The sequence below is a fragment of the Nannobrachium achirus genome (genome assembly GCF_963921795.1).
Source record: "Nannobrachium achirus genome assembly, chromosome: 5".
Taxonomy (NCBI): domain Eukaryota; kingdom Metazoa; phylum Chordata; class Actinopteri; order Myctophiformes; family Myctophidae; genus Nannobrachium; species Nannobrachium achirus.
The window spans coordinates 13,540,094-13,566,459 of NC_137814.1; the positions used below are offsets into that span (position 1 = coordinate 13,540,094).

A 26,366-nucleotide genomic window follows, 5' to 3' on the forward strand; every position below is an offset into this window, starting at 1 on the left:
TGTAGATCAGCCTGTAGGCCTCCTGGGAAAACGCACACATTTGAGCAGGTTACATGTAAGACATGTTAAGGAATTAGGTGACTAGAGAATGAAAAGAAAAGAAAGCAAAGCAGAGGATATAATGCACTTTTGAACGTCACACAGTACCACTTGTCAACCAGCAAGTGTCTACCCAACCAGGATCTCTCTCTCTCTCTCTCTAAGTCATTGTGATAGAACAAACATTAACTCATACCCCGCCATTTGCAAATACCTTCGTACTTTCATATGCCTCTGTCTCCATAGACTTCCATGTAATTCATAGTGCACTGATAATGTCATGACATGTCCATGCCTAGATCATGCACCACGTGTGTGTACATTGCTCACAGCTTTCAAACAAAAAAATCCGAATGGAAATCCGTTGAGGCATTTATGAACTAGCAGCCATTATGTTTTCCTAAAATGTAAACAAAGATGGCTGCCATGTTTGAAAGATGGGGTTGCTATGGGGGTTAAACATGCAATTTCACGATTGCTATCATGCCTACTACATTGTTTTTTTTTTTTTTCAAAAACAGTTATCGGGCCTGGCAGGGAGGGACATTAGCATATTCTCTGGACTATCGGGCCTAGCAGGGAATGAGTTAATTGCTTAAGTTCTATACATATACACAGTAAAAAATGAACTCTATAAAACATGCAGCTCTCAGGAATAATTCGGTTCTTTGTATTCCAATGTGCAAAAGAAATAATAAACGCAGCCCCAGTGGTGTAAAGTAACTAAGTAGTAAGTACATGTACTCATTGGTCAATTTTGAGGTACTTTTACTTTAAAAAGGAATATGGGAAATGGGACAGATCCATGTTGAAATGGGACATATCCATGTTGATGACATGACAACGCGTCGCATCACGACACATTGAGAGCTTATAGATCTGCCATTATCAAAAGATTTAATTATTTTTTAGACATAACTTGTGGATGTGAAACGGGACATTCATAAGGGCACGATCACACCGGAAAAAATATTCTATCTATGAGAGTGGATTCCGCCAATGCATTACAATGGGAATGGCATTGATTTATGGTCTTGCGCAGCTTTCGGCGTGCCGCGCAGACCTTGCGTTTATGCTTGAAGCACATTATTCTCGAGGCAGAGTCAGCTTTTCCCCCCCGAGGGCGGACCGTCCTCAGACTCAGGAAGCGACACCTAACCTTGCATCACCAGACTTTCCACCTCGGAGCGACAACGCGTTGTAGCAACGTGTGTTGCGAGCTTTGTGAATGCACAGACTGGAGTGAAGCTGTTATCTTATCTGTTAGATACCGGTATCTCGCCACAGATGTGTGTTGTGTAGCTACGGGGAGCCGGGGGAGGGTCCTGAAAGTGAGTGACAAGGTGGGTCACTGGTTACTTAAGTCTCGCGTGGCCAGACTGTTGGCTACGCGATTTGGAAATGCTCCCGTCATACAGTCTGGCATAACGCAAAAAGAACGGTGAGTATCCGGTTAAAACGGAAGTGAAGCCTCCTCCCCACTTCCATTTCGTATTTAACATCGCACACATTTACCCTAATATATAAATAAAAATCATATAAGCATATTTAGCTTGCTGCTTAGCAGAAATGACATTTTATAATATATTTTCTTGAACGGAAATGCCAGCTTCCATTACTCGCCGTTCAGGAGGTGTAGTTCCAGACTCTATATAGCATTCGGAGATTGTGGAATAGTTGTCTGGCTACGCGAGACTACTGGGTACTGGGACAGAATGCGCTGCTTTTTAGAATCCACTGGCAAAAAAAAAAAAAAAACAGTCGGCTGCACACAAAAAGAGTTTATCAACCGGCAACCATATGTTGGTGGGTCCGTGCCCTAATAAGCACTTTTACTTTTGGTACTTTAAGTATATTTTGATGCCAATACTTTTGTACTTTTACTCAAGTGTATTTTGATTGTTTCTACATTACAGCATTGAAACATTGTAAAATAATGTGAGCACTGAAGATGAATGTTACATGTTCCTCAGACCAGACCAGACATACCTTGGCAGAGAATCTTGCTGAGGACACTGCAAGGGAAACAAAAACACACATCAAGCTCAACAAATCTTCATCAAGTCAATTACATGGAAATCCATACTCTCCAAAAAACTTGCTTACAATTTACAATATTTAAGACTTAAGAACTTAGATATGTCACCCTTCTAGACTAATAGTTCAACCTTTTAATTTCAATAGTACCACCAGTTTGGTATGCATTAATCAATGTACCCAATAACTCCAAGGGTATACAAATGGAACCAAATGGACCCCTAAGGACCGCCTGAAACCCCTTCAAGGACCGCTGAGGGTCACCGGACCCCAATTTGAGAACCACTGTTCTAGACCATGTCCTATAATTTAAAACTATTTTAAGCCAACAGAAGTATAAATGGAGCATCCAGCTTGCCTTGGAAGATGATTTTGGTCCTGTCCAGTGGGGCTACAGCCGTCTTCGCTACGGCTCCTGCTAAAGCCCCCGAGAGGAGGGAATTGAGGATGGACTGAGTCTGCTTCAGGCCCTGTACACAGAGTGAGAGAGACACCCAAAATATAGTCACATTAGACAATATAGTCCCATAGATTGGCTCTTTCCACTGGTGCCTTAAAGGACAACTTTGTTTTTTTTACAACAAGGGTTCATGTTTTAGAGAAAAGAAAAGATGAGTGTTAAAATGTTTTCATTTACTTCTTTCTATCGTTTTAGTGATTTTAAGGTGGACTTGCCTTAATATGTCTTTTTAGACACAATAAGCCTAACCCAAGATGCACCGCAATCTTTCATGGGCAGATGTGACTTACTATTTTCTAGGGCTGTCTTCGACACAGGATTTATGAAGTCGATTCGAGTCGCGGGGGTTAATCCGACGCGTCGACGAATCGTTTTATAGTCTACTTTGTGTAAAAAAAAAAGAGAAAAAAAAGTGTTGCTTTAAACCACGTCAACATAATAGAATAATACATTAAGAGATGAATTGAATACACAGTGTTTTCGGTGATATCGGTGCGCGAGCACAAATGTTATCTGCATAGCAGTGTACAACCATAGAGTTATAACACACCGTTAAAACAAATCTCCGCTGTTTCAACTCTGCCCCGTCTCTCGGCAGCGTGCAGTAGATGAGACATTCGCGAACGATTCCGCTCTCTTGAACGGCTCTTTTAAATGAACGATGGGATCCAGTCCGCAGTCGCGGGACACAGAGCACTGACAGAGTAATGAGTCAGTGTCGAGAACGGATTCATTTCAGAAACGGATCATAAAAAGGGGGAGGCACAGCTCCCGTTAGAGCTAAAAGTCTGGGTTTCCGAGGCTACGTTAGAGCCAGCAGTGTGGACATGTCATGGACGCAAACACAGCGAAACACAATCATTCATCATGGATTACAACATTGGAACAATTCAGAAGCACTTTAATTAGAAAATGTAACTTGTAGCCTACACTTGTGTATGTTAATTTGACTTTAGAAGATTGTTTACTACTTCGTGGACGCGCGTTTGTGCTGTGGCAGGTTATTTAGTATGGGATTTTGACAGCGTGCTTCCCTCCTCTTAACGGAACACTGTCCCGGCTCTGAATGTTTTAACGAAGCGGCGGTCTGAACCGTTCTGGCCGTTCCGTCTCACTTTCAACCCGACGCTGGTGCGAGACAATAAATAACTGTTCGTGTTCGCCAATTGCTACTTCTCATTGGAAGTACATGACACCACACCAGTCCAGCAGTGCACCGCAGTACTGGCAGTAGTAGGCTAACTGGTGATATAAAAAAATATATATTTTCGCTTCGACTCAAACAATTGGCGTCGATTCCCGGGGCTTAAAACGACGCGTCGATTCGTCGATTTTTAGAAGACACCCCTACTATTTTCATTTATACATTTTCCGGTAGTAATTTGCTGATTGCAGTAGTCAAAAAGGATTATGCATGACACACTAGTCCATACCCACATTTCCACCCACCGTCCATCCAGGCTATGGGACTGACAAAAGATCCCATGGCGAAAATGCTAATGGCATACATTTGGTGCCTTCCTCAGCACCTGCATATCATATGCCACTGGTCAACTGAGTAAGTTCAGATCTATTGGTCTACCCACAGAAACATGGATGAAGACAGACGGACGGACGGACGGACGGACGGACAGACAGACAGACAGACAGACAGACAGACAGACAGACAGACAGACAGACAGACAGACAGACAGGACAGGACAGGACAGGACAGGACAGGACAGGACAGGACAGGACAGGACAGGACAGGACAGAGTCTTGCTTTGATTATAGTAGGATTAGAGCAATAACAGGTAGTACAAGGTTAAATTGGTCAGAAGGGGAGAACAAATAATAATTGGAAGGCCCGGTGGGTGTACGTTCAGCCTGTTGTCACACTGAAGTCAGTACTAAGCGAAAAGTGAAGGCACAGCAAATAGCACAAGCTGGTATGTGGGCTGGATCATAGCCTGGCGGTAAGGGGGGGTTGCACCTGTAGTAGTGTTCCCTGTGGAACAAGACTACTAAACCTAGCCCTCAAGATGTGTTTGAGGAAGAGTAGATCATTAAACAGGGCTTATATAAGGATAATGGCTGAATGTGCCTTCAAGTGATGATGGGACTGTTGTTCTCTCCGAGTCTGGAATACGTCACAACTGGGCAAGTAGGGCAATAGTGTAAAGGTGATAGGTTTTATGCTATGAGGGCTGCTGGGTTCTGCTGGGGAATCTGGACCAAAGGGGCATTTCTGCCTAATAGACCCCATTGACAGTCACAATATAAGTAGGAAAATGAGCCTACATGTTATTTAGTGCAGAGTTGTCCTTTAAATTGCCACATTTCCTGATAATGATGTCACTTTCCCTTCTTGAGGTTATAACTCCCTTTTATGTGGAATTGCTGGACCTCCTACATCCCAGTAACTGACTTCATTGACTCGTCATCTTAGGTCACCAGGTCAGCAGGTCATTTGTGACCGAACACAGCTGAGGGCTAGTCATTGCATTTCTTTTTTCATTTCATTTGAAAGCTGGGAATTATAGCTACAAAATGATATATATATATTGAAATGTAGCCTGATATTTATGAAATGCTTTTGTGGCTTTATCACATTTTAGAGAGAAAAAAAAAAAAAAAGTAATTTCAGGGCTGGTCTAAAGCTGTGCTTTCCGAAATGACTGCCCCTCTGCTATGCTGGGACACATTTAGTGCATTGGTTCTCAACCTGGGGGTCGGGTCACCAAACAGTTTTGGGGGTCCCCAGGGATTACCTTAATGTACAACATTGTTTTCTCACTCAACAGTGAACAACAAACCAACACAGTTTAAGTGTATAGAGCATACATGGGCAACTGGCGGCCCGGGGGCCACATGCGGCCCCCATCTTCACTTAATGCGGCCCGCAGGAATACTGATATATTATTGGTTTGAATGGTTTCAGCTGTTAGAATTCCAAACGTGCTAACATGACCCAGCTTTAATTATTTCAGTCTACTATATATTAAGTATCTTGATAGCCTACTACTAGTCTTTTTTTATGTCCAATAACTTTGTATTTAAGTTCATAAAGTAAGAAGTAACATAAGTAACATAAGAAGTTAAGAACGGTCATTTGAAAATTACTTTTCAGGATTCTAATAAAAAAAATAGCAAAAATAGCAGATCTACAAGCTCAAAACACGTCGCAGTGCGACGCGTTTTGAGCTTGTAGATCTGCTATTTTTGACTGTATAGGCATTCTGGCCCTCTAAAGTGTGTGTGAAAATATAGTGGCCCTCTCCATCATCAAAGTTGCCCACCCCTGGTATAGAGGGTACATGCACATTTTTAAAGTGTCAATTTAAGGACTTTTTAATAACTCTAAAATTGCAAATTAAACATTGGCCAAAATTGTCAAATATTAGAGGCAGAGATTGTGAAAATAGGATGTGGGGGGAGGGGGGGGGGTCCCAGTTACAATATGATTATTTTGGGGGTCCAAGGCATGATTACAGCTGGTCCAACTTCACTTTTATACATTACTGAATGGATGACCAGGGACCACATGAAATATCTTCACAGACCACTAGTTGAAGAAAGCACTAAAGCAGCATATCTGCAAACTCAATCTGCAAGCTGGAAACGCGTTGCAGGGTGAAGTGAGGCAGGGTGAAGTGAGGGTGAAGTGAGGGTGAAGTGAGGCAGGGTGAAGTGAGGGTGAAGTGAGGGTGAAGTGAGACTTTAGAAAACTACACCTTCTCTGGAGTATGAATGAAGGGCTTTGCACACAGACGCGTTCTTTTGCACGGACAAAACGGACTATTGCATTTTTTTAAAGAAAACAATGATTCTCTACGACCTCATGCACACCGGCTCCGAATTTGCCGTGCGACAAGTGGCTGCGGCCGTGCGTTCTTTTCTCGATCGAAACCAGTTCGATTTGTGCGTCTTGTCGCATGCGGTAAAAACTCATTGACTCATTTTATGACTCCTTTTCGGATCCGCAGTGTGGATTCCGCACAGCCTTGCACACCAAATCCAATGCGTTTTACTCATCCAGCAAACGGAAGAAACGCAACAGTCCTGTGTGCTAAAAGGCTTGAGCCTTAACAGTTTTGGACATACAGTATGATGTTTGCACCTGACAGAGACTATATAGGCCTACAGGGCTTGTAACGATTCCTACATTAGGCAGACAAAGGATGTATAAAAGACTAATTTCCACATTTTCTGTTTAACCATTATTTTGACACGTGAAGGCAAAAATAGTCCAAAATAGATACAAATTGTGAAAATGGCATAAAGCACACAATGCATCACGTGTGAGGGGGACAGGCTGTGACAAGACTTGTGTAGCCAAATACAAAAGCTGCTCACAACTCTGGGTGTTAACACAACTGCCCCTCTGTATTTTATCTTAACCACTTTCAACCTGGTGTCCCTATTATGGGCATGATACACCATACTTCCAAATCATACAACACAGTGCAAACAACAAATCTACAGGCTCACAACGCATTGCGATACGAGACACGAGTCTGTAGATCAGCTATTTTTTGCGCGATGAACATTGTACGATGACTATCAAGGACATTTCACCCAGTAGCTTACCTCTGATTGGCTGGAGGGGGCACCCATCCCCATGGACTACACACTGCTGTGACTGAGTGCACTCATGTACCCCAGCCTCCAGGGGGCGACACCGCCAGATGCTGTCAATGACAAAGAGGGACAGAGATTCAGCAGATGAGGCAGTACAATGTCAAATGAAGACTTTCACTTCAACTTTATTCTCACATCACAGGTTAAGAGTTTGAAAACAAAACCAAACTTCAAGCTTCCATCATTTGTAGTTTTCAGGAAAGGGAAGATGAATAGAGACACTAAGGTCTGAGAGGCACTTGCCCGTTGGGCAAGTACAGGACATTATCTACTTTCCCAAAGGTCATGCCCACTTGCCTGAAAAGTAAATTGCTCATAAGAAAATTATGATTAAATTTGAATTGTGTTTAGACAGATATCTCCTCTCCTGCTGTGTTTATAGACGGTTGCGTCCCCTTTCAAACTAGCACTTGCCCGATCGGGCAACCTGAAAGCAAACTCCACCTGCCTGAAAGTTTTATTTACCTGCCGGGGGCAGGTGGGCAAGGCTTAGTGTCTAACCCTAACCCTTGGAATGACCTACAGCTTAAATTTCAAGATATGTTCTCCCATAACATACGGCCAATTTAAATCTCTGATTGCAGACCTACCCACAAGAATTGTAAATATTGATGAAATTGAAATTGTACTGTGATGTATCTTTCTCGACGACACTGCAAATGAGGGCAACCTCAATGTCTTTCGAGAATTAATAAATGAATATGAATGAATGAATGAATGAATGAATGAATGAACGAATGAACGAACACCTTTTTCGTCAGCAACCCAACACCACTGTCTGGGACAAGGACAACATCACACAATGTCCGGCCTTCCCTTGAGCAGCAGACTGGAGCGAGACAGGATCAAATGACACAAATGAGATCAAAACTGTAACCAGCGGAGGATGGATTTTCATGTGATCGTCCATCCGTTAACGTCTGGTAAGCCTTGCATTCAGGAGGGACTGCGTCAGGTCATTCAGCAGTGAGTCAAAGAGCCCAACCCTCCTGTATAATTCATTAATAAGCATGGAAGCAGACATGTCTGTCAAGAGTCAAATCAGTACTCAACTATTGAGACAATGATCGAGCCAGAGCCAAACACCAAAAATAGTATATTACATGCTCATTGTGTTGCATTGTTTAAAATCTATTTTTTAATACGTTTGAATAGGGTTAAATACAAAGTTGTTTATTTTGTTTTGTATAAGTTACATTTTCTAAACTGAAACTTTAATCAAATCTGGTTTTCCAAATTGATTTAGCATTTTTTGACAAAACAAATTGATAAAATATCAGTAATGGGTGGTTTAGGACTCTCCAAAAATGGGATCAGCATTGGACCCCAAAAGATCTGGCATCGTTCACACTCAACAACTGTTTCGTGATTCGTGATAAATCGGCTTGTTGTGTTGTCACAGCCAGGGATATTCCAGTAGCCCCTGTCAAACTGGCACACGCCTTTCAAAAGCTATAAAAAGGACCTGACTAAGCCATGCAGAACTATGCATTTGCCTGACAACTTTCATGAGATCTGGGTGAAAGGTGTGTTGTACAATGAAGGTCACCCACTCTATGAGCCCCCCTCCACCTCCACACACACAGAACTGTCAGGACTTCAAACTCAGGAAGAACCCAAAACACAGAATGAAAACTCATGAAAACAGGGACTAAACTAAACTTTCTAGACATACTTTAATCAGGCTTACAGAAAACACAACACTTGGATCACACAACGCGAAAATACTGAAAACCTGAGAAACAAACAAACCACTGAAAACAAACTAATATCCAGCAATAAATAGGCAGTCAGAAATAGCTGTGGAGTGGAGCTCATTAAACAGATCTGACAGTCTCGGGTGAAATTCACCAGTGAATCAACCTAGAGTCTAGAAGACACTGGGGAGAATGGACTGGCAGTGGCTATGTGACCGTGACAAGAACACCTAGAAGTATTTAATACATTCTTGAGAAGAGAAGAAGAACGTATATTAAACATTTGTATAAAGGGTTACTAATTCTGCATACCACAGAAATGTTTTCTGCTGTCTGGTCTTCATCAGTCTGTCCTGGATGGCCAAAAAACATGTTGTGGTATGGCATACTGAAACATAAGTGAACAGACTTTTCTGAGTGCGACCCTTACCACAAATGTTTACAGACAACGTAACAAGGGCAATGCTCAAGGAGGTTGGGGAACTTCAACTTACAGAATTGCAACTTCTAAGATGTCTGCATGTTTTTCAACACGCTAATCATTTACACTCCACAGTCAGTCTTGCTTGCCTTGAAAGCCAGCGGGTCAAAGTACCTTTTAGTAATAGTGGGGAGGGGAAATCGAGGGAAAGAAAAGATGGATAGAGGCAGTGATGAGACGACAACAGAGAGAAAGTGAGAGCAAACAGAGGGGCTGTTGGAAAAGCAGGGTAGTCAGGGGCAACTAATGCCTGGCATCGCCACAACAGGGCGTCAGGCCAGACTGGGGAACAGGCCTTTACAGCCCCTTATCCCGCGCCTCTCCCACCACTACACTCTCCCTCACCCTGGCCCAAGCGTGCCCTCTCACCCGCTCCCTGCAAGTCTCCATTCACACAGGCATATCATTTTACACAAGTTCAAGCCGGTGGGAATACAGTGGGTTTGTCCGGAGCTTTGCTACAGCTGCAATGAAGATGATTTAAAGGAATTGTTTCCAAAAAAGGCAGTGTTCCATAAAGAACACTGCTTTTACTGTGTGAACTGAACACACACCGTCATCTGTAATAATAGTTAGCAAATCATTTGCAGTGATGACAGTCTGGAAGGTCACAGAGCTATACAACAGCGTGAATCCATGACATGACACGTCATTATCACTTTAAAGTATGAGTACACTATGATTACACTCTCACTGGTGCTGCACTGGCACAATCACTTATATATATACACTTGCATGTTTGATATCTGCTTAAGTTTAGGGGGGCTGCCTATCTACCGATATCTGGATGCCAATCACCAGTGCTTCCAGTGATTAGTTGGGTTACCGATTTCAAGGGTTTAGGTTCCCAAACCTTTCAGGCCACGCCGCCCCAAAATAATCATACTTGAACTGGGGACCCCCCACCCTGACAAGCACTTGGAATTGTGGGCATTAGCCTACATTTAGTTTGCCTCAAAAGTCAAAAGCTTGTAGATCGGCTATTCTCACAATGTTTTAAAAGTCCTTAAATTGACACTTTAGAAATGTGTTGATATATACCCTGATTATACTGTATGTTGGCTTGTTTACTACTGTTGAGTGAGAAAGCAATGTTGCACATTAACTGTATTAGTTAATCCTCTGGGGACCCCCCTCAAAAAAAAAATGTGGGGACCCCCCTGGTTCCTATTTAACAACATTAAAATGCATTTCTTTGAGGATAGTTTAAGTTTATTTATTTCCCTTTATTATTATTAACTTGCTGTGTCAGATGTGTAGCTTATTTATTTATTAGCTTAACATGAAAGCCTACATCCCTTTCTTCACCTAGGATTGTACAATGTGTTGCACAACAAGAGGCTGATTCTGTCTGCTGCTATTTATATATCTGCTGCTGCAAGTACAAACGTCTCTCACCTGCACAGACAGGTTCTATACATCTGACTGCTTAAAATGTTTCTCTACATCACAATCATTCATTTATGCCTCATGTCATTGCTAACCGTACACATAATGCACATTTGAAATATCGATATGTCATATGTGATTATCGACCCAGTTTTTTTTCTCCTTCACATTTGCACCCATATATAGGCCTATAGAACAGCAACAATGTCGTGGGACAAGAATTTATTTCACCCACCCACTCATTGATTCGGCAAAGTTGAACATGAAAGTGTTTACTGTGCCAAATTACTTATTTTGTGCACCATACAGTGTTCAACGCGTGCCTAGCCTAGGAATATTGACGCACAATGCTACGCGTTCATAGAGGATTTCGACACATTCCTGTCACTATGAAGTCAAGACAGGTTGCAACCCCAACTCTATGGTTGGAACACATTATAACAACCTGTATCCAAACTCTTTACACGTACCCTTGTTTACAAGCTTTACAACAACAAAATGGTGATGTATCTGAGTATAAACTCGCAATATCTTACCTTAAAAGATGCTTGACACCAGTCGTATATACTCTGTTGCTTCTGTCTCTTTGGGTGTGTTATTTTAGGTCGTTAGCAAGGTTGCTGCTAACAGATTCTGGCTGCACATCAAAATGAGCTAACGTTATTTAGCTAACGTTATTATTTACATACAACCTGTTGGATAATGTTATATAACATCCAAACACGAGCAAAACATTTTTTTTTCCTAGAGGCATTTTCTCTCACATATTCCTGGGACTCGTTGCCCCCAACTATGACTTTGGCTGGGACCCTCCATGCTGATAAGGGTTTTACTACTGTCGCTCCGCCGTTGGCCAGCAGATTGACAAGGGCGACCATCGTGGCGTGGCATTGTGGGAAGTGTAGTCAGTGGTAGCGTGTATTTGATAGGTCCGTTAGAGGGGCGTGATCAGAGCATGACAATGATGAATCAAATGGCTATAGTTTTTGCTCAATATAATAACCGAAAAAAAAAAAAAAAAAAAAAAAAAAAAGTCTGCTTTCCTAGCCTAGAAGGCCTACTTCTTCTTCAACCCTCAATATATAAGAATAAATAACAACAAATATAACATAACAGCTATAGGCCTAATAATAACATTAGTGCTAGACAAAGAAAACTAGTAGCCTAATAAAGGTAACAGCATAAAAGTAGGCATGACAATGCATTTCTTCTTTTTATTTCCATGCAGATCATATGGAGCATAATGTAACTGGACTTTCTGATAATTGGATCAACATTTCTTTTTTTTACCACACACTGGCTCCCTATCTACTTCATAAATGATAAGTTACTTTTCATTACTCTTAAGGCTCAATCCGGTTTGGCTCCTCCATTATCATTTCAAAGCCTCTCACCCACTATTCAAAGACACAGACTCATATTCTACAAACCATGTGATTCCTGAACATTCACGATGGAATAGTTGAAGAAGTGCCCTCGTTGCAAAATTCAGTTTGTCTGGGGCTGCCATAGCTGAACGGATAGAGACCGCATGGCAAACAGAAGGTCCCAGGCCGGCTCCGGCCATGTGCTCAGATTCATCATTCAAGTAGGCTACACCAGTAAGACGCCTAAGGGCGAAAAGCGACCTCGCCATCTGTCTTTGCCTTATGGATTCTGTTAGTGTGGTTCTCCTGACAGGGCATCATCTGGGATACAATCCCTTTTATGGCCAAATATGGATATCCCCAACAGAATCCCTTTTATGCCCATATATGGAGATCCCTGCTCTCGAGTATCTGACATCACTGTGATGTCACCCGTTTATGCCCATATATGGAGATCCCTGCTCTGAGTATATGATATCACTGTGATGTCACCTGTGATGTCACAGTGATGTGTCAGGGGAACCACAGTGTCAGGCGTTACCCGTACAGACATCGGACAGATAAGGACAAGCTGTGACGGTTCTGATAGTAAACTGCGACCTATGGTTGCAAAAATTGCGCCTTACATAGATTAGCACCCTGTAGCACCCACTGCTCTGGCAATGCAGAGAACACATTTCATTTTAAAAAACAAACAAACACAAACTATAAATACTAATTTTAATCATTGTGTGGCATTTTTTTTCATTCATAGATTTAACATGGGAGCAGCATGCAGAAAGACCACCAGTTTAACCACCCTATAAGCCATATACTTTGTTGTATCACAATAGTGAAAATAGCTGATCTAAAAGCTTACGCCTCATGACATTGTCAAATTGTAGATATGCCATTTAAACAAATAAACAAACATGTCAGAAACAAAACAAAAAGGTAAAAAGTAAACAACACATCTGAACAAGGGCTGGTCAATTATCCAAAAATATAACAAAACCGACATGGAGAACCTCTAACCTTAATTGTAATTAAGGCAAAAGTGTGAAATGATTGTGATATTGACTTGAAGTCATATCGCCCAGCCCTAATCTGAACTTTGCACATTATTAGAAGAGGGGCCTCTTCTTTCACGAAACCTAGATTAGGGATAAAAAAAGGATTTATCAGATATCCTGGCTTAAGTTAGACAGGATCAGCGCTCAATCGTTTTCATGAAAGCTGAATTATCTCGGCAGGACTGGACTGTTTCATAAAGGTTACTCCACATTAGTTACCATGGAGATTAAGTCGTGAAGTTAGCCTGCTCTGTTCGTTGCCCATGACCCAAACTAGTGAAAATAGTAGATCTACAAGCGTCTCACCCCGCTGGCTATTTTCACTACTTCATAAACATTTGTTTTATAATTTGGAATGGAATTTCTTTATTCATGAAAATCTTAGCTTTTTGGGGAATGTTTTTTGAAAATGTTTTGAAATAATAATTCAAAACTACATTTGACCCACTGTTTGGGAACCACTGGCCTAAAGCATGTCAAACTGGGGATCCTTGAAAATCAGTGTTGTGGTTCCAGAAACGGCACACGCTTAGTTGGTTATCAGGAGTTGACACCAAGGTCTCAGAGGCACTTGCCTGTCGGGCAAATACAGGTCAGATCTAAAGACAGATATCGTATTATGTTACTCAAAATGTATACTTGACCCGGTAGCAAACTTCACCTGCCCGACCATTTTATTTACCTGCCCGGGGCAGTCGGGCAACTGTTAAGTGTCAATCCCTGGTTATGCTGCCCTTCTTGCCAGTCCACAGCTCTCTGAGCTCCACCTGACATCTCAGGTCTCTCAGGGCTGCCTTGCACAAGTCGCCGCAGTCCTCGGGGAAGGAGCGCTGCGCCTCCAATATCAGGGCCTCCGCTCCCATGTCCAGGATGGGCTGACTGAACGCGTCGGTGCGCGCCACCAGGTTCCTAAGAAGCATGCACGCCTGTTTCTGTTCAGAAGTGGAGAAAAAGGAAGCTATTAATGAGGACCTCGTGGACCACCTAGAAAGGTGTTAAGTGCTGTCTTCAAGGCAGCTTGTTGATTATGAAGGCCCAGTGCGTTACCTGCACCATGACTTGACCCGGGTGAGACTTCATAGCCTGTATGGCAGCCAGGGCTCCCCCGTTGTCCATGATGACCTGACAGTTGTCGGGTTTTCGAAGACCCAGGACGGACAGACATGCGCAGCCCTGGTCGCACACCTACAGGAGAATGAGAAGAAAACATACTACAAACTTAGTACGCCGGTGTGTCGCTTGCTGACTTAACAAGTAAATGCCCAATAAACACACTATTTAAACATTAAACTCACATTGGAGTTGCCCATGTGCGTGTTCATGGCGACCACGATGAGCGGCACCCCACCCGCATTCACCACAGCGTCCTTCACGTCGTCATTTCCTGCTATGGCTCGTAGAGCACTCAGTACCTGTCGAACTATTTCCTGTAAAAGAAAAGGACAGCTCAATGAATCTTTTCGTCCGGGCTTTGAATCAGTTCGGTTTTTTCTTCTCGCCCAATTTTGAACCAGTTCCAAGTGAGATTTTGTTGGTTCCGAACCCTAAAACTTCGTTCAGAACGGGAACCACAACATCGGTGGTTCATCTTGTTTCATTTGTTCCTCAAGGTTACAACCCGCCACTCCGACATGTCTCCTTTCCGACATGTCTCCATTCCGACACGAACCCTATCTCTAACCCTTACCCTAAACTTAACCCCTATGGAAGTGTCGCCACTCCGACAATAAGAAGTCAATTTCGGAGTGGCAACATGTCTGAATGGAGAGCGACACCCGTTCCTCAAATATTATATTTAGGGACTGACTGTCCACCCTGTTATTTGCAATTGATTAAAACTGGATTTGTGCATTCATCGACCTGTCTGCATTGGTTGCTGTGGTAATGACATACGTGCACATTTCTCACAACGTAGGAATGTGGTTAAAATCTGATTTACAAAGAATCCATGTGTTTGTTTTGTTTTTGTTATCTTAGCATTTTCATATCGTCACTGTCAGAAACCTTGTATCTTCGACTCCAAGTTTCAAATGTGTGTTTTTATGTAAAGTAAAGCCCTGCTTCATCGTACAAGACTGTCGCACAAGACTAGTAAAAATAGCAGTTCTACAAGCACATTTCTATCGTTTTTTAAATAATAATAAAGGAGGAAGGTTTTGGACATACGAGGTTTCCACCCGACAACGACGATATGAATGTTTCTTGTATTCAACGTACCTGAGACTCAAAGCTCTCTGCAAGTAGTGTCATCATGAATTTTAACCCCCCAAGATCACAGATGTCCTGACAGAACTCGTTCCTCACGGCCAGACGGGACAAGGTGGCACAGAGGTCACTGAGAACAGGGACCTTATCAGGATGTGCTAAAAAAGGTGACAACAGAGACATAAAAGACAATAAGAAAATAGTATAAACATGGGCAAAATGGATGTATAAAAAGTACTTAATTTAAGTATCTTTATCTCACAGTATTTTGAAAGTAGGCTAAAGCCGAATTTAGTATGTTGCTTGCCAAAAATAACAGATCTACAGTCTACTCTTGGGTGATGGAGCATAAGGGCATGCACATGTGCTTCATAAAGGAGTCATCACCATGTTGGCTTGTGGTGGAGATTCTTGTCAAAATTAGATTTTTGCCACGGACATAGAAAATGAGCAGACAATAATATTACAGAGTTAGAGTTCCATTTTGTAACCTCTCAGAGTTATGGAGGTCCTTGTACATACATATTCAGAATAGAACCTGTAGAATCATGACATTCAGTAATTGGGTCTTATCATCAAGAACATTATAATGTGTAAAACTGAAAATCTAAGACTTTGACAAGGACAAGGACAAGTCTATGCCACAGACACATTTGTCTGCGTACGGACATATTGAATGACGACCCCTGGCTTCATGCGTGTCAGAAACATCAGCTTCTCCATTCACTTCCATTCAATGGAAGAAAAAGGGTAGAGCGCTCCGTCGCAGCGTGGCGACGCGTGTCTCTTTCAAAGCGTCGGTTTTATATCAGCGAGACAAACACTCCAACTACTGTACAGAAAAGAGACATTAATACTCGCACTGCCCACACCCCGCAAGACAACATGGGAAATAAATTATTGGAAATACTCAAGTATTTCCAATATTTTACTTAATGAGAAAATAGCCAATCTCCAAGACCACAACCTTTACTTTTGGAACTTTAAGTACATCTTGAGGCCAATACTCAAGTACATTTGAATTACTTAGTAACAGAGTATTTCTACATTGCAGTACTATTGATACTAAAGTAGTAAAACATTTGAGTACTTTTTCCACTGTAGTAAATCAGGGCTTTGGTACCATTTCTGTTGTTTCTCCTATTAGACTGAATTATTAGACTGAATTTCTATAAGGTCCAGGAAGGACTTGAGAGGAAAGATGAAGACAGCAGTGTTGTTGTTCCATAGCGTTGTTCCTTTATTGACAGAGTATAGATCGATTCCATGAGTCAATGCATTCCTGCTGAAGCCGGAGCTACCAGCTTTCCTGACAGTCCTTCCAGCCTCTGCCGGGTCTCTCTTCTACTCAGGGTACATTTCAGTTACATTATATACATTCAGGTGAAAATAAAGGAGGGACTAGAACTTTCTTAAACTTGCTCAAAGGCCCAGACAGCTGACTCCAATCTAACAAAAGAATGGCCTGTCGATGCCCCGCTGGGACGACACCCTGCATGCCTGTGGGCATGGGGGAGGTAGGCACAGTTTATGACCTATTCCTTGGTTCACTATTTTTAACTCCAAGCAAATGTAATGTAAATGTCTCTTAACATAATGTCTACTTTAATATTCAATGTGTATATGTCTCACGTATATAAACCAAAACCCTTAAAACCATGTGTTTGCGTCTTACAATTTAAAGAGTGTAAACCTTAAATGCTAAAGGTACTACAGTTTAAGAATTACTGTATGTCAAGAAGACAAGATCAGCATGTATAGTCTCTCTTGAATGTCACAGAATCATCACCGATAGGATATGATTAACTCAACTGTGTGTTTAACCACATTTCACCAACTTATCGATTATTTAACTAGTATAAGGTTACCCTGTATTTTGAAATGTGTTCCCAGATAAGACAAGACAAGCTTTTAACAGCTGCTCTGTTGACGCCCTTATCAACATATATCCTGGGGTCTCACTGTCTTTTATGACTTTAGGGTCCACAGGTGGCCATTTAAACAAAGAGCAGGATTTAGAACTCAGTTGAAACACAAACAAGCCTAATCTGGTCTCGTCTTGCCTTGGTAGAGGTTTGGACTAGAGGCTGTCTTAAACAGCCATTTGCTCCAATTCCACACTATTATAATAGTTGATATTATTCTGAATTATTATGCGTTATTGTCTGATCAGATATACTTCACATCCCCTCTTCATAATATGACTACATATTATGACAACCAACTGATCAGACATACATGGTAACTACACGGGTCAACATACACATTACAGCTTAAAGTTACATTGTTCCAAAAAAACGATTCCCTCCATCCATCCGTGTTAAACTCCAGATTAATCTGATTGTAACACAATTCACTGTCTCTGTGAGCAGTAACAAACTGTAGAACAATTAGACTATCATGATTACTTAACTAAACCCAAACAAAATATTGAATAAAAACATGATCATCATCTCAAGTATCATCTTAATAATACCTAATAGGATAGTCAAATTGTATCCTAGTTGACTGTCCCCTCTGGGCAGTGAAACAACTACAACACAATTTAGAACGTCAAAATATTTGAATAAACCTAAGGTATATGAGCTATATGGGAGTCCGTGACTGTACAGGAACATAATAAACCAATGTAGTTTGGATCATCGCCTGTGGTAGGATGCCGATGAATAATACGTTCATGAATGCAAAGGTAAGCCAGACATGGTAAAATTCATACACACCGAACTAGAAACAAGTATTCCTATCCACCTTTTTTTGGGCATGGCCAAAATGTCATCTGCCATGATTGTAGGGGAATTTTCAGAATAGTACCTGTAAAATCATAGACACACACTTCATAAGTTTCTTTTCCTGAGACTCAACGCAAAATGAATGTCTTTTCTTAAACTTAAAAAAAGGAAAAACGCGAAAATGTAGATCTTCTTCTTTGTCTTCATGTACAAAATGCACACAAAAATATATACGCTTTACTTTGGCCATACTGACGGAAAAAGAGAAAGAAGGATAGTTAGAGAGTTAGAAATTAGATAGAGCATAGGGATAGAGTGTGAAAGACACACGTGCCACAGGATAGCACTGAAAGGGGGTTATAGTTGTGTCAAAAGTGACACTGGGGCGTGGCAAGGGAACTGTCATCTTTCTTCTTTCAGGGAAAGGGCAATGACACATCTTCTGGCAGCGGACGGAGCATAGGGTGCTCCTCTCATCTTCATCTCAGGCGGTTGCCTCCACTGTAGGTGTCTGGGCAATTAAACTGTCAGCACCTGTTCCAGGGGATAATAGTCATCCTCTCCATAATCAACTTCCCTCCAGTTGTTTGAATTTTGTCTGTAGAATAGACCCATCTGACGGCTCGTTGGCTCCATCCTCTCCTTTTGTTGGGCAGCTAATCTCCAAGGTGGACACTGTTCCTCTTTCCGATTGCACTGTCTCCAGAAGTGCGTTCTCTTGTGACAGATATAACAGGGTGCTTTCAATTTCCCTCGTCGTCTCTGCTGCTGTGGGAAAGGTGGACGCACTGCAACACAATCCCTTGTGAAATGGGTCATCTCTCCACAAGTGTAGCATCCTGCATAATACGATGGGATCTGTTGTAGTCTCTGGAACTGGTTTGGTTGATAAGCTTCATACTCCGGAACTGTTGCATACTGCGGCACCACTTGTTCTGTGTGCTGGTAGCTGACAGTCGGCTCAGCACATGGCAATGGCTGACTTCCTTCTTGTAGTCGTCGTTTCTCCATGATCTCTGCCAGTTGGGCCTCGTTCAACTTCCTTTTTATGGCTAAAGCCTGCGACTTCTCGTCGGCCTCTCTCTTACGGACTAAATTCACAACGTGTGCCACTCGTTTCGTGTAGGACTTAATGTTCATTGCAGAAAGTTCCCATACAAGCTCAAGCTCAGATGTCATCGCTTCTGGTAGTCCCTGCATGATTTTTGATCTAACCAGGGCTTCATCAATGTCACTCCGGGTAGCATTTCTTCCTGTTAAATCTGCCCACTGCTCGTACACTCTGGAAATGTAGTTATTTGGGTCTTCCTCCTCTCGTAGTGGGTCAATAACTACAGAATCCAAGGTCCTATTCCACGGATAGTGGACACTAAACGCACGCCCCAGCACACCCCTGTGCTCGGCGAAAGGGACTGCGTCATATTCTCCATTCTCAATAAATTGAGTAAGTCCTGCTTCGGTCAAGATGTCAGTCAACACCTGTTCTCCAGTGGGTCCAGTAGCACGTGTAACTAGCCTCTTAAAATCACCCATCGCTAATGGAATATCCAAGACAAGCTTCTCTAACTTGGTAAGCCATCCGCAAGCTCCTTCTTCAAGATTTGGCAAATGACGCTCAAGGTGTAGAACCTCCATGCTTGACAATGGCTTATAGTCCAGAATCTGGTCTCTGAGGAACACTGGTGCTTGTTTCACAGCGTATTGAGACCTCCTTTCATCCTCCTGTCTCGGTTCAGGACTCCTCGTTCTGCTTTGTGGTCTGTTCGCTTCTCTGACCACTCGCTTCGTAGTTTGGTAGTTCTCACACTGATCCTCATCCGTTCTCCTCCGTTTCCTCCTGTCCTGCGTGTTCCTCTTCACCACACTTCTTCGGTGAGGACCCGACTTCTTAATCTTCTCCAAAATGTCATCAAAAGTCATTGTTAGCTCAGTTTCTGCCGCTGAAAGCTGACTCAATTGCTTAGTCAAGCGGGCACAAGCTTTCTGGTGTCTCTTCAACTTTTTGCCAATAGCGATCAAAGTCTCAAAAAGGTTTCTCTTCTCCTCATCATCGCTGTCACTGTCACTGTCCACTCTAGACTCCGTAGAATCTTCCTCTGCTGGGCTGGTGTCGTCCGGTAGACAGGAACGTTCTGTGCACTTCCTGCCAACATGGCGGGCACGCCAATGTCCTCTGTCGTCACCACTGTGAGCACTCTCCTCACTGTGGTGTCTGCTGTCATCACTGTGTCGGCTGTCCTTGCTGCGGCGGTCAGCAGCTCCTCTCGCTGTAGTCATCATCACCTTTCTCTTGTGCAGGCTGCGGCCTGTTCTGCTTGGTTCCGGTAGATCTGCTGGTGTCATCGCTGACTCCTTCTCTCCATGATTCGTCCTGGTGCTCAGTCCAAAAGGTACTGCTGCAGCTGCTGTGGTCGTAGCTGGCTGCTTCTCCTCTCCTAATGGAGACTCTTCTCGTGCTGCCAGTGTCAATGTCTCTATACAGGGAGGCGGCCTGCTCTCTGCCCTCTGTGGCTGTGATAAGCATGCCAGAGGCTCAGGTTGAAAAAAATAAGGATGCATCGGTGAAAAAAGACGTAGCTCTTCACATGCTGACAGATGTGATGTCACATGTTGTTGAGCTGCTTCGCATACGGTAGCAGAGCTAATCAGCCGCTTTGCCTCTCTAAAAAACAGATCTAAAACGGCAAGTTCCAGCTGTCTTTTCTTCTTTCTTTTCTCTGTTTTTTGTTCTGCTCTAAATGTACGGACTAATACCTCCATCGTCTTAATAAGTTTCATATCAAAACTCCCTTGCTCTGGCCATGCAGGTTCTATGTCACTCCACCTTATTGACCACTTTCTTGTGACATCAAATATACCTAATGGACTGGATTCTTGTATGACCTCTGCCGGCGTCATAACTTTCTCAGAATCCATCTTAAAAACTAAATGATTAAAAATAAACAAAGACAAAAAAAGTGATGGTGTCTTGTTTACAAAAGTAATAAAAGTAGAGAAAGTGAAAGATAAAGAGAGAGAGAGAGTCAATCACACTCATTCAGATCTCACTCACACAGATGTCACAGACACAGGTCGGGGGTCAGCAGTCACACAGTATGTCCCTGCAGGCACACTCTCACACACACACACACACACATTTACATACAAGCCCAGTGTAACAGGCTGTCTCTTACTGCTCAACTCACAAGACTCTTTCACACAAAGAAGAAAAATGAAGGAAGAGATTACAGAACAGCCTAGTCTCAAAGATAAAAGACCCTAACATTCCTCACTCCTTCCCACTCAACTCCCTCTCACTCATACACAAACATTGACCATTTGTTCCCAATGTAATTAATCCCTACTTTTAAGCTAAAAGTTAACCCATTAAATTTGAAATCCCAATAAAATTGTCAAAAATAGATATATATGAAATATACCTAGTCTACTGTCTGTTACTTTTAGTTACCTACTGAATGATTACTTCTGTTAGAGTTTAACCTTTGTCTTCAAAATGTTTATCCCACATTAAAACCCCATTGCATGAATGAATGAATGAATTACTTCCTTTACAACCCCAATAAATCCCAATAAATAAATGATATTGTTACGATCTATACCTATACCTATACCTATACCCTCCCCTCTTCGAGATATCACAAATATATCTCGACAACTCAAATCAATACCCCTAATAAAAACAAGTTACCCCAAAATGTAGCCTATAAACCCCTGACCATACTGTATATGCAGCCTATGTGCGCTGCGGCCCTTGTCAGCCCCTTCACATACACACTCTTTCTCCCACACATTCATACAAAGAGAATACCCCCTATAAGAATAAAACCCTGTCACACACACTCAGCCAAGAAAAGGAAGGGAAAAAGAAAAGTTGTTCAATGAAAAGGATTCAAACCATTCTAGCCGAAACGGAACTGCTGAAAATAGGTAAATTCACAGAAAAGACAACCAAATTGTCCGACTGTTAAATTAAGAGGTAGCAGCCCTCAGATTTGCTTAACAAAAATCTGAAACTCAAACATTGAACAAAGAGAATGAATGAAAAAAGAGAATAAAGGAGAAAAAAATCGAAAATACCCCCCAAAAATACGACTAAGCCCTACGCAAACAACCGGCTAACACAGGAGTGACTAGACAAAACGTAGGTCTAATACACAAGTAACTAGAAAAATCATCACCAGAGTGACTAATATAACATCTCGACATAAAAATGACCGAGGCCTCTCTAACACTGACTGTCCTCAGCTCATGCCAACATACTCACAGCCAAAAAAGTCCAACCGGAACAAAACAACCAACAATCGCGATCACTCCATCAAAATCCTCCTCGCGTCCTCCAGAAAGTTCTTTTGTGTGGAGTCCCAAAAAAACCCCATCAATCCCGGGTTTCGGCACCATTTTGTAGTAAATCAGGGCTTTGGTACCATTTCTGTTGTTTCTCCTATTAGACTGAATTATTAGACTGAATTTCTATAAGGTCCAGGAAGGACTTGAGAGGAAAGATGAAGACAGCAGTGTTGTTGTTCCATAGCGTTGTTCCTTTATTGACAGAGTATAGATCGATTCCATGAGTCAATGCATTCCTGCTGAAGCCGGAGCTACCAGCTTTCCTGACAGTCCTTCCAGCCTCTGCCGGGTCTCTCTTCTACTCAGGGTACATTTCAGTTACATTATATACATTCAGGTGAAAATAAAGGAGGGACTAGAACTTTCTTAAACTTGCTCAAAGGCCCAGACAGCTGACTCCAATCTAACAAAAGAATGGCCTGTCGATGCCCCGCTGGGACGACACCCTGCATGCCTGTGGGCATGGGGGAGGTAGGCACAGTTTATGACCTATTCCTTGGTTCACTATTTTTAACTCCAAGCAAATGTAATGTAAATGTCTCTTAACATAATGTCTACTTTAATATTCAATGTGTATATGTCTCACGTATATAAACCAAAACCCTTAAAACCATGTGTTTGCGTCTTACAATTTAAAGAGTGTAAACCTTAAATGCTAAAGGTACTACAGTTTAAGAATTACTGTATGTCAAGAAGACAAGATCAGCATGTATAGTCTCTCTTGAATGTCACAGAATCATCACCGATAGGATATGATTAACTCAACTGTGTGTTTAACCACATTTCACCAACTTATCGATTATTTAACTAGTATAAGGTTACCCTGTATTTTGAAATGTGTTCCCAGATAAGACAAGACAAGCTTTTAACAGCTGCTCTGTTGACGCCCTTATCAACATATATCCTGGGGTCTCACTGTCTTTTATGACTTTAGGGTCCACAGGTGGCCATTTAAACAAAGAGCAGGATTTAGAACTCAGTTGAAACACAAACAAGCCTAATCTGGTCTCGTCTTGCCTTGGTAGAGGTTTGGACTAGAGGCTGTCTTAAACAGCCATTTGCTCCAATTCCACACTATTATAATAGTTGATATTATTCTGAATTATTATGCGTTATTGTCTGATCAGATATACTTCACCACCTCTGCTGAAGCCTCGGCTTGTGTCGGCTACAATGCTCTCTCTAAGCAGATGTGAGAGGTGAGCCATGAAAGCCTGCACTACGGCCCTGTTGTACATATTTTCCCTTGTGTCTTACCTTTGGCAGCCTCGATGATGACCTTCAGTCCATTCTGTTCCATTACGATGAGCTTGGCGTGGTCGTGAGCGTGTCCGAACGGAACTCTGACGTCATCATCGAAGGTCATGACCCTGAGAGTTGCACTGGCCTCCTTTACCAGCTCTGCGCTTCCGATGTGCTGCGTGATTCAAAGATTCAACATGTTTTATTTGTCACTCATTATTATGCAGTGAAATATGAGTGGCATGCTATTAATGCAGTGTCAATAAGATCATAATAAATAAAATAAAAGGATAATAAAATAATAAATAAATACCAAGTAATAATAATAATAAACTACTCGTCCTGTGCACGGGGAGGGGAGGGGGGTGCACAGGGGTGTGCACAGTATCTGAGGGATTGAATGTAGAAGTCTCAGAAGTAATGTTGGAGTGTCCGACTGCCTTGGGCAGATCCTTATGCCCATATATGGTGTTCCATGTTGGAGTGCCAGTTGGGCAGATCTTTATGCCCATACATTGTGTTCAGTGTCCAGGCCAGTCTGTGAAGTCAGTACTATGACGTCAGAGTATGACGTCACATGATGTCAGCATGCTGACAGACGGTTACCATGGCGGCGAAACTATGTAGTATCAGTCATGTCAGCATGAGGACAGACGGTTACCATGGCGGCAAAACTGTGTAGTATCAGTCATGTCAGCATGCAGATGGTCAGACAGACATTCAATAAAATTAATAGCTAGATGCATACTATGAGTAAAAACTAAGCATCAATAAATAAGGTAAAAATGTATCAAGTGTATATAGTGTGTCAGGTCCAAGGTGTAGAAAGTTCGAAATAACCTTAGTGATGGCACCCGTCATCAGTGGCAGAACGCGTGCTTTGACCAAGTCCTGTCGGTTCTGCTCATGCTTCAAACAGCAGTGGCGCACGGTGCGAAAGCCTACACGTGTCACAGCAGGGTCTTCCCTGTACTTGTTTAGGATAGTCAAGAGGAGGCTCACGCCCTCACTGTCTAACAAGTCCGGCTGTCCATCTGTCAACATGGCCAGGGCAGCGAGAGCCACCAACAGATCTCCTTGCTCCTCCAAGCTCCTTCTGCAGCAGGAAAGAACGACGGGGTAGGCACCTTTCTGGCCCGCCAGGTACCTCTGTGCAAATCCCACGGAGCACTGCTCAGTGAAGCGTTTGAGGTCCGCCGTCATGTCGGGATTGTCAGAGTCTTGTCCGAGTCGAAGGGACTCCAAGGCCTGTCAGCGGAGAAACAAATAACTGGGATTATTTGGGATGGGATCTACTAGACCCGTAGTTCCTCGAGGGGGTTCCAAATGGACCTTTACAGGTCTGTAACTCTGAGAGTATACAAATGGAACCAAATGCACCCTTACGGGTCCATTCAGTTTCATTTGTAAACTCTCAAGAGTTATGGGGGTCCCTGAAATGAATACGGTTGAGAAACACTTATTTAGACAAATCTGTGGGGGATCGTTTCCCCCCCAACTCTCACCTGCAAGACCTCATGAGTTTGTCCCTCTTGTGTGTCATCATTAGATGATATTGTTGGTACGGCCTTCACTATAAAGCTTAGGTCCACACCTGACAAAACAGGCAGAAAGAACCATATGACTATGACATGTCAAATCACATCCAGTCCATTCAGTACTGTGTTTAATTCACTTTGTATTAAATAAAGATGGTCAATATTTGCATGACACTAAATCTAAGGAGGCAAACAGCAGAGCATCACTGTCCATCCATGGTGGTTACCTTGAGACTCAAACTGCTCCACAGCCTCCTTTAGTGCCTCATCTGGATCCATGTCAAACTCCTCGACGTTCTCCCTGACAACATCGTCAAAGGTCTCCTGTGTGATCCTGCGTATGGACATCTTCAATCTCTGGACAGAAGAGGTTTTATTAACACACAAAAGATGTCATTCAGTTTTTTATCGTGCATGTTATACACACAGTGGCTACAGCGTCAGCTAACTTACCAACGCTAAATGTGTTTCTGCTCCTGATAAAGATAACAGTAAAACGGTTTATATATCAAAGTATAGATAACCAACCAAACAGGGAAATTACTACAATGAGTTAGCACCGCCCAAGTGACAACAGACCTGCCAAACGGATGAGAGAACAATATTATTATTTACGCTGTTTACGTAGCAAGTTCAGTACAGAACACACGTTGTCCAGACACGCACATTTTACAGAATAGCAGACGATGTACAACGGTCCTACTCATAACTGTGCTCGTGTGTGCACAATACTATAGAACAATAGTTCCGTGGAGTAAATATGAGGATAAAACAATCATCAAACATCAGTGGTGGAAAGATTACTCACGTTTACTTTAGTAAATATACTTAGTTACTTTCCACCAGTGCTAACATCTACAAATGAGGCAGAGATACTGTACTGTGTGTGAACTACAAATCCCGCCGCATATTTCAGTCGTGTAGGAACATCAGCTATTAATAAAGCAGGGTTTTTCCAACTGATTGTTAGGGTAAGGGAGTCAGGGACCACTACCCTCAACCTCAATTTATAACAGCTAATTTATTTATTTTCATACCCCATGTCTATATAATGTGTCAATGTGGTATAAACATAGGCACCATAAGTTGCTTATAACACTAGTTTAAGAACATTGGTTCTCAACCTGTGGGTCGGGGCCCTCCAGGGGCTGACAATTATTGAT

The 26,366-nt window shown here is 42.4% G+C and overlaps 2 protein-coding genes across 2 annotated transcripts in view; both read right to left on the reverse strand.

Moving 5' to 3' along the window:
* The window catches only part of LOC308284827 (mitochondrial coenzyme A transporter SLC25A42-like), a 19,657-nt gene extending 8,120 nt beyond the window's left edge, over window positions 1-11,537 (reverse strand). Inside the window, exons 1-5 of the mRNA XM_080725554.1 lie at window positions 11,260-11,537; window positions 7,106-7,206; window positions 2,435-2,546; window positions 2,029-2,054; window positions 6-22 (exon numbers count right to left, since the gene is read on the reverse strand). Coding sequence (XP_080581680.1) covers window positions 6-22; window positions 2,029-2,054; window positions 2,435-2,546; window positions 7,106-7,138 — 188 coding nt within the window. The 5' untranslated portion in view covers window positions 7,139-7,206; window positions 11,260-11,537. The remainder of the gene's footprint in view (window positions 1-5; window positions 23-2,028; window positions 2,055-2,434; window positions 2,547-7,105; window positions 7,207-11,259) is intronic.
* Window positions 11,538-12,925: 1,388 nt separating this feature from the next.
* Window positions 12,926-25,853, reverse strand: armc6 (armadillo repeat containing 6). The gene is made up of 9 exons (XM_080726479.1): window positions 25,657-25,853; window positions 25,431-25,560; window positions 25,171-25,259; window positions 24,506-24,913; window positions 23,681-23,840; window positions 15,360-15,505; window positions 14,438-14,569; window positions 14,190-14,327; window positions 12,926-14,074 (listed from the first exon to the last, which is right to left on the reverse strand). Exons 2-9 carry the CDS (start codon window positions 25,549-25,551, stop codon window positions 13,856-13,858), a joined length of 1,413 nt encoding a protein of 470 aa, XP_080582605.1. The 5' UTR covers window positions 25,552-25,560; window positions 25,657-25,853; the 3' UTR covers window positions 12,926-13,855.
* Between the last annotated feature and the right edge of the window lie 513 nt (window positions 25,854-26,366).

Coding starts and splice junctions, on each gene's coding strand:
- armc6 (XM_080726479.1), bottom strand. CDS start 25,551: ATGTCCATACGCAGGATCACACAGGAGACCTTTGACGATGTTGTCAGG. Junction 25,260..25,430: donor GGAGCAGTTTGAGTCTCAAG/GTAACCACCATG, acceptor CTGTTTTGTCAG/GTGTGGACCTAAGCTTTATA. Junction 15,506..23,680: donor CATCATCGAGGCTGCCAAAG/GTAAGACACAAG, acceptor CACCTTTTTTAG/CACATCCTGATAAGGTCCCT.